Genomic DNA, 9,271 nt, shown 5'->3' on the forward strand with positions numbered 1-9,271 from the left:
CATTTGTTTCACACTGAAAGGGATGGGAGGAGAGAGAGACCAGCCAAGAGATGTGTAAAAACGAATCTTCAATCGACGAGCCATGCCCGGCTACACACCAGAACGATCATTCGATTGGTTCCATAGCGCCGCTCATTAGATGTAAAACACCGGACCTTTCTCTGAGTTTGTTGTGACAAGAGTGGAGAAAGTTAGTTTGATCTAAAGTCCATGGCTTAAGTTCTTAGCGAAGACACTGAAAATCCCTGTTTTTTTTTTGCTGCATCCAACACCACTCAGTTCCTCGTCAGTGATTTGCTGAATATTTCATTCTCTTTTGTTTCTGTCTCTGATTGCAAAACCAGACCCTCACTACGTTTTTCTTCAGGTCTAACTTATCTGCGATTGCTGCGATTTTTTCCGAGGAAGGACGGGGTTGGATGGCGAAGTAAGCTTCCAGAGAGCGTTTCTCCGGGGCCGCGATGGAGGTCCGTTTGCGCTTCCTCTCGTTGGAATTGAACATCTCTGGCTTGTTCGCCTTCTCTCTGTAAGCGTTTTCCGCTTCTTCCAGCCAGGTCTGCAGCACCGGTTTCAGTGCTATCATATTATTGTGGGAGAGAGTCAACGATTCAAACCTGCAGATAGTACTCTGGCTGAGAGAGCCCACCCCGGGTATCTTTAGATTGGCCAGAGCAGACCCAACATCAGCCTGTGTCACTCCCAACTTGATTCTCCTCTGTTTAAACCTCTCGGCAAAAGCTTCCAGCTCCCTGGGGTCTGCTTCTACGTCGTTTATGCACGGCATACCGTTGTGGGTAGTGAAGGAGTGAGGGTGGCTGATGGACATAGCTTGGTGAAGGTGGCCCATGGTATTGAGATGATGAGGGTGGACTTGCGTGGAGAGCATGGGCGATGGATCTGGTCCTCCCATTCCTGTCAGGCTTGGAGAGATGTCCAGCAGGTCCGCGTCCAAAATTTGGTGACCTGGGTGAACATGGTGGGAGGTGAGCGCCGACGGGTGAGAGATGGGTAGGGTCGAAGAAGAAGAACTACAGGGGACGCTGCTCATGGTATGGTAGGTGATGTCCGGCTTGAAGTGGTGGTGATTCTTACTATGAGCTACGACATCCACAGCCGCCAGAGCTTCCGCGCGGGCTAACAGAGTCTCATCAAAGCCGCCGAATATATTGCCCTGCAGCTGCAAGCAAGAATGCACACACATTGCAGTCAGTGGGGAGTTCTGTCAACTCAGTATTAAAAAACATTTTCAAAAAAAAAATCTTTCCTCAAAGCCCAGGTCATAAAAATTAATATGAAGTCAAGAGACTTGGTTGAACAGACATGTGAAGAGGTACAAGAGCAACGCGATTGTTCTGGTGACATGAAAAAAACATTAAGCAGTGCCTGTCAAAACTGAGCCTTAAAGCAGTAATTATGCATATACATACCGGTGGGGTTGGGAGGCAAACTCTCCTCATGGCCTCTGAGCTGGAGTGCAGGCTCGGGTACTTGGGTTCCTGGAGGATTGGATGCATGCTGAAGTGCTGCTTGCCGTTCATGGCCATCGAGATTGCACACCTTGCAGGTAGACAGTCCTGACATAGACGTTGCTGCCTAGTGCCTGCTCCTGTCAGCTATTTCAATGACACAGCCTTTTCCCCCACCTGCTCCTTACTCATCTTACCAGCAACAACTGCCAGCAGCGCGCAGGCGTGCTGCATCCAAACAAAAGCAGGAAATTAGCCCGAGGACTCAAAACCTTTTCACATCACCTACACAAAGAAGCCTATCTAACCATTATTCAGAAGACTCAAATATATCCGGCATATATGGCCAATCCCTGATTATTTAATTTCCACCCATAACCCATGCAACACAATCAGATTTTAAACAACTCCCCATATATTAACATCCGAACTAAAGCAGACTGCTCGCTGTGAATTGAGGGCACAACCTTTAAAATAAAGTGGGGTAAAACTTTTTTTTCTTCATACTTTAAGCTATTTTACTGGCAGGCTATCAATTATATCTTTAAATGAAAAATAAATTGGGTACTCCATAAGAATGAAACTACAGAAAGTTCTTGGAAGTACAGATCTCTCATGAAAGATTAATCCCGTTGTCTATTAAAGTGATTTAAAGAATATTCCAATATTTATTACTGACCTACATACATATGCAAATATATGTTATTTGCGGTGGATTGGAATGGACATAAGTTTCTTATAACCAAATTTGCATGTAACAAGTCTGACTATATCCACTGAAGGACAAATTGGGAATTGGTGTCAATGATCATATAACAGGGTCTGTCTTATCTCAGTACTGAATGTACTTAGTGTTGATTCCATCCTATTTACATTTGGATTTAGCAGAGACTGGCCAAGATAGAGGCAGTCGATTCATTTCCCCGAAATTAAAGGCAGAAAAATGATCAGAATTAATATTAAAATCTCAGCTTTGTTGTACAATTGGATGGTGGACGGATAGATGGGCAGTCAGAAAGATTTTGAGAAGACTCAAAATATAGGAATAGATAGGGCACAAAATAATCATTAACTCAAAGAAGACATTTTGAATTCAAGCAAAATCTTCTCTATACGAAATAAGTCTCCTGTGATACGTTAAATATATAAAGCAATGCTTTAAATAAGGATCACATTTGTAAAGAGTTTGTTTTAACTCTTAACTAGTACATTAAGTATTGATTTAGTTTTCCCTATCATCCATAATTAAGGAGAAGAAACTCATTATTGCCAATTTAAATAGCAGACGACAAGAGACAACTGGACGAATCCCCTTCTTGCCAACAAAATATTTTATTGTTATTAAACCCTTGTTCAGGTGGTTTGACTACACTTCGAGTAAGTGATAATCTGTTGGGGCATTGGAGGTTCCATTTACCCTAAAAGTTGAATACTCTTTGTCAGATTCCTGTCATTCGTAGTTTCAAGGCTCAGCAAAGGTTATTATAACAATAATTATGACTCCGTTTTTAATAGCTTGGTAGCAATGTTCGAATATTTAACAAACATACGAGAATAAAAGAAACTATCGAGCGGAATATGGAAGGACCTATAAAAATTGTCGAATTGCGAGACGTTGGAATTCCCATGTTTCAGGAACAATCAATGCAGTTATCAGTTCAAGGAACAATATACTTTTATAGGGTGTTAGATTGGAGTTACATTGTATTTTAGTGCATCCTTCGCGTCTAAAACGTCTTTATTTTACATTGGACAAATGGTAATTAGTAATATCCTTCACTTGTTAACAATGCGTTCGAATTTTAATGGCCCGTGGATTTCATTTACCAAAAACTTTCAAAAGTGCAAAATGAACACAGTTTTCAGTGACCTTTGGTTATGATCAAAGTAAACACAGGAGACCTGTATAAACCCGAAGGAGGCTAGAGTTTGTATGTGTTAGATAAACAAATTGTCCTCGTTGACTGCGGCTATTATCAATGACCGTCTCCCACAGTTACATACATGATCTGTGCTTCAACTAATATTTTAATTAGGGTTTAAATTATGAATGCAACATTTATCTATAAATAAATAATTTAGGTGTTGAAATATTATTTAATAGCAACATGTGCACAGTGAACATAAAATTCTTTCATAATAGATTCTGGTATATATTACTAATTATATACCTGCACTTCTAAAACATGCTATTATGAAAGATGAACTGGATATTGATTGTAAAGAAGAGTGAAAGTATTATTGCCAGAATATAATTCTCTCAGTTAAAATATTCATCCTAGTGTTTGTTAGAATATCACGATTTGAAAAAGTATTTTCTCCTGCAAAGTTATTCTGGAAAAGTGAATCTTTCTTTCATTCGCCGATAGACTAAATATACGTTTTGCAATATATTGTAGCAACTTCCTACTCTCAACAGGTGTTAACAAAACGCTCACATTATTTAGGGAAAGCAATTGACTGTGGCGTTTTTTTGTCGTTAACCGGTCCACTTTAGTCTGTTCATCGGCCTGAATCAACATTAGTATCAACGATGGAGTGCGGTACGTTATTATTGGAAGTGGTTAGACTCAATCTAATCCACAGTTTTTCTAATAAGGTAGGTGGTCTTGAGCACATTTCATTTAATATTACCGTATCTTTTGTGGCCAGCATCAACATTCTTCCCCCTTTCACATATTCCCCTTTTGTGAATTACTGTAAACTCATTACTAAAGACAGCAAATCTACAAGTAGACAATCAACGTTGTTTCATTTTGTATCTAAATACGCGAAACTAATCACTGGGAAAAAGTTGACTGCAGTTTATAGATCCAGAGGAGTTCCAGCATAAAAGGCGGCGATTTGACCCATTCCCACAGACCAATCTACTCGAATCATATTTCCCTGCACATTTTAATGTTTTTCAGCGATGGACAGCACTTCATTAGCTTCCTGTGGTAATGGAATCCATATTCCACCAACTGTTTGGTGAACAACAAAAACTTGCATTTATACAGCATCTTTAACTTAGTAAAACTTCCCAAGGTGTTTCACGGGAGCCTAAATCAGATAAAAATTGACATCGAGCCAAAGAAGACATTGGGTAGATTTTAAGGAGAGTTAAAGGAGGGGAGGTGGAGAGACAGAGGTTTGGGGAGGCCTAGACAGCCGAAGGCACGGCTGCCAATGGAAACATTCTTCTAACTTTCCTCCTTTATGCTTCTGCTGCCAATCCTAAATGTACGCCCCCTTATTACTAGTTATTCTAGATTGACGGTTTATTGATAAGTATAAGACACTGGCCTGGAGGTCAATGTCTTCCTTGATTCATTGCCCGGGGAAGACAGAAATTAGAAATGGTGTTTTATGAAAAGCATTATCAAAATAAAATGACGATTTAGGATGATTAACGGATTAAGAAAACGATTTATAACAAAACTGTAGCATAAAGTACAAAACCGAAAGAAATTCGGTGCTATCCGAACTACAGATAGCATTAGTACGGAAGGGCATTATTTGCATCTAATCTCAGATATAGAAAATAGACAACACACAAAACATTTTAATATTATTTACATATCGCTTGGAATAGCAGAGAAGGATTCCAATTACAGGAGGTTTCGTTTAGAATTTATGCTTTAATCCGCAAAGCGACCCAACAATATACAGGGTACATCTGAGCCCTGAATTTTCAATGAGAGCATGAGTTAAACTTTAGTTAAGGTGAGGACCCCCACGCTCAATAAATGTGTGGATCCTAAATTAGCTGGTAGGCCTTCTAAAAGGCACTTCTTCTCAACGTCATCCCTTGTATCTGTTTTAAAATCGTCGAAAGAAAAATTACAGTTGTAAAATGGAGACCGTGGTTCTTAAACCCGCAGTCGCAATAAGAAAAGTTTTTTTTTCCACTGAGTAACTTTGTGAAGTGTTCGAGCTGGAGTTTTCCCCTCGGTTCATGTATACAGGGGCCGGTTGCCTCGGTGAGGGAATGAGTTCAACGCTACGGAGATCTGCACTTAAAACTCACTTCAGCACCATGGACAAGTCATCTCGTCGTCTGGTAATAGTTTCTGTCATCCTCTTTGGCGTCTAGATGCATATGAGACGTTTTCTGACATCCCCAAGCGGCGACAGGGCCGGGAAGCAAAGTGCCGGCGATGGGAAAAACTGTAACATGCCATCAGTCTCCATCAACCCCAGCAAATCGCACAAATGGAACAAGAACATTAGCGAGGCTATGGGAAAAGCGGCTCCTTCACATCACCGAAAAGGGAGGGGGGAAGGGGGGGATCAGCGTCTTGTCGCATATATACATGTACTGATTTATTATAAAAATTTAACGAAATCATTTATATTTCAGGGGCCCTAAATAGCTGCATGAAACTTTTAGCTAAAGTGGCGCAGTATTTATAGCAAGGTCCTGTCTGACGGAAGGTAATTAATAGATGTATAAATTGCATTGCCTGCTTTTTCATTATTCAACATTTTCAGATGGTCCCCCTGTAAGTAAACGTTAATAAAGGGAGCAAGTCCCTGATGAAATTAGGAGAATTTACATGAAATACCTCATCGCTTTGTGCTCAAATGAAATAGGAAATAAAACGACAATCACTAGATGGCAACACTTGACCCAACAAATGTTAAAAATCTTATACTGATGAATAGTAAGAAAAATCAAAGCAATACTTACAGACACAGAGCATTAAAGGGGGACAAGATGCAAACATTGATGGTAAAAATGGTGACAGTAATGTGCAAAACGTATTAATGTTGGCAGAAATATGCATCAGTAGAACGAATTAACACTCACCAGAGATAAACAGACATGCATATCCTTTGGGATGAGTTTGAACCTCCCGAGTTGAATACAAATTAAGAAACGGAATGCAAACATGTTTTCAAATGTGTTTACCCTATATGTATCATAAAAATAGTTAAATGTGTGTGTGTGGGGGGCGGGGGGGCAGGCAAGCTGCACTAGTTTCGAGTTGCCGGATGACTGCAGACAAGGGCAACTTTTGCTTTTACAACCTGAGGGACGAGTTTCGAAGGAACCAACACCCAAAGAATGGTGGAAATATCAGGCAAGCTGAACCTGATAGAAAGGCAGGGAGCGATCATTCTGATGAATACTGACACTGCCTCTTCAAACTCAACTGTGTTTCGTTTTAATTAAGGCTATGAAACATTGATGAAGCTGGCTCCTGGTATTGACGTTACACCTTGAGAGGAGGATGGGAGACTCGGGGACAAACAATAACAGGGAAAGAGGAGCCCACCTGCTTCTCGGTCCAACTGGGATCAGGACAAGAGAAGGTGTCACGTCACTCGCCTTGCACGTTCATTCACATACAGATACATAATTTATCTCACCTCTGCTCGGAAATGAAATTCGGACACGGCAGAACAAGTGCGGGGCGGGGCGGACTGCGTGTTCTTTCTGTACCCAACTTCAAGTACCACCTAATTCTTTGTGTGTGTGGGGGGGGGGAGGGGGAGAAGGTTTCCTCACATGAAATTGGACGGAAATATTACGTCTGATCTGATCAAATACGATCAGAACAACCCGATGCAGTAAGCCTGTTGGGAGAGGTCAAAAACCCCAGCAGCCACAAGCCAAGTTTTAACACACACTCGTGCCCCATAAGCATGTAACAATGCATCCGAGACCTGGAGTAACATCTAGTGCTCCAAAAAGAACGACTGTCTGCTGCATAAGGCGAATTGAAAATATGAATCCTGCATTAAATGTAAGCACGTTAATTTCAGGCCATTTTCCCCGCACTTGACTCGGGTTAGAATACAGCAACTGCATTTCAATAACTTTAAAACACAAGTCAAATGCATAGTGGAAAGGAACAGGCAGCTTGTGGCCTTTTCCCTTCGTTATAACGAATGTATATTTTGACCCTCGAAAAGGCGCCTTGAGGTTTTAAATATAAACACTTTGAACAAAGAGAAGTCGGTTAAAGTCAGCTCAGCTCGCCTTGGGGTATCCGTGAAACAGACAGATGGCAGAATAAACCACCGCGTTACTGTAATCTTTTCCGCATGATATTCACTGAGGTTATAAAAAAATAAACTTTGAAACTGCATCGTCCTCTATTCCCATCCTCGCTGCTCTTTCGGTCGTCCCTCAGAATATTTATCATGTGGAGATGCCGCTGATGGACTGGGGTTGACAATTGTAAACAATTTTACAACACCAAGTTATAGTCCAGCAATTTTATTTTAAATTCACAAGCTTTCGGAGATTTCCTCCTTCCTCAGGCAAATGTTTCAAGAGCTCCTTGAAGCCTACGCATTTATACAACGGGCAACGGGCAGTTGCAGGGGCAGTCTGTAAACACCATGTATTGTTCTATATGTATAAATGCGTAGGCTTCAAGGAGCTCTTGAAACATTTGCCTGAGGAAGGAGGAAATCTCCGAAAGCTTGTGAATTTAAAATAAAATTGCTGGACTATAACTTGGTGTTGTAAAATTGTTTACAAGAATATTTATCAATAGAGCAGCTAAAAACTTTGAGCTAACCCAGCCAGCAGATCAACTTTCTCTGTACCCCCTCTAATAATTGAATCGCCTGAAACAGGGAGAACAAAACTACACGCAGTACTTCAGATGTATTCTCACAAGGGCCAAATAAAATTTTAAAATGACCTCTCTGGATTTATGTTATTCCCCTTGCTATGCATCCCAAAATAAGGAAATGTGTTCTTTTATTATTATAGGTAACTAAAAGGATGCATCCAATAAGTATCCAACTTTTTGTGCATCACTGTGTAATAATTTTCAATATCCAGCTAAATAAAGGAATGATTTCAAAATGTAGTCCATTGCAGGTAATGTGCAATCAATTGGTGGCACTGATATTTGCTGGTGTTACACATTTCTAATATTGGAGGTTATCCCATCAAGCCAGTTTACAGTATTAATTAATATAGTATGATGTTGCAAGTAGAAAAACATCAATTAAAGTAATTATTAAAGGACAGAGTGGACGTAATTAACAATTTTATGTCCATTTTAAGGCACTAAATACATGTGCAATTAAGGCTCCTTTTAATTAGAGTATAATTTCTCCCCTGTTGGGTCTTAGTTAAAGTGCATTAACAATCTGAGATCATTAATTGTAGAGAAGGAAGTACAACTGGGAAGAGTGAAGTTATACTACAGGCTGCAGCGCGCACGAGAACAGGCAGCAGTGAAAAGATTCAATATTACATTTATAAAGTGTCCAATAAATCCATTGTACTGCCTGAACATTTTTTTTTAAAATTGTCTTTACAGAGGACTGTAGTCAGCCTCCTAAGATAGGATCACATATTGCTTGTGAATTAGTGTATATAGAGTCAGATTAGGATGTAAAGCCTGAGTCATGCTTCTACTTTCATATCAAAGACACCTCCAAAACCATTTTGCATCAATGTAAAAATAACAGTGCAATGGCAGCCCGAGAGAGAAATTTAGTCACAAACCTACCATATAAATTGTGTTACATATGAAACTGCTGTGATTTATGGAATTATTGTCATTCATTAAGTGACTATGGTGAAATTACACAGAAGTAAAAAAAATGAAAACAATGTATGATTTTTACAAACCCGCTACAACGATTAAAGTATATTACATAGTATATTTAAAGAAAGAACAATAAATAAGGCATTCTTAGAACTCACATTCTATTCAATTATTTTGATGAATGAACTAGTACAAGGAAAACTTTTTTCCACATACGTTCATTAAGGAGCCAGAGGATTGAGGTATAGCTCATTTTGCCAGAACACTTCAGAAAATGAAAATGCAGGACTCTGGGCCACATCT

General features: G+C 39.9%; 1 protein-coding gene across 1 annotated transcript; it reads right to left on the reverse strand.

The window, feature by feature from the left end:
- Positions 1–286: 286 nt before the first annotated feature.
- pou4f3 (POU class 4 homeobox 3) lies at positions 287–1,544 on the reverse strand. Its single transcript, XM_067996072.1, has 2 exons — positions 1,428–1,544; positions 287–1,177 (listed from the first exon to the last, which is right to left on the reverse strand). Exons 1-2 carry the CDS (start codon positions 1,542–1,544, stop codon positions 287–289), a joined length of 1,008 nt encoding a protein of 335 aa, XP_067852173.1.
- Positions 1,545–9,271: the final 7,727 nt, after the last annotated feature.

This window comes from Heptranchias perlo, chromosome 14 (assembly GCF_035084215.1).
Source record: "Heptranchias perlo isolate sHepPer1 chromosome 14, sHepPer1.hap1, whole genome shotgun sequence".
NCBI classification, from domain to species: domain Eukaryota; kingdom Metazoa; phylum Chordata; class Chondrichthyes; order Hexanchiformes; family Hexanchidae; genus Heptranchias; species Heptranchias perlo.

Coding starts and splice junctions, on each gene's coding strand:
- pou4f3 (XM_067996072.1), bottom strand. CDS start 1,544: ATGGCCATGAACGGCAAGCAGCACTTCAGCATGCATCCAATCCTCCAG. Junction 1,178..1,427: donor TTTGCCTCCCAACCCCACCG/GTATGTATATGC, acceptor TCTTGCTTGCAG/CTGCAGGGCAATATATTCGG.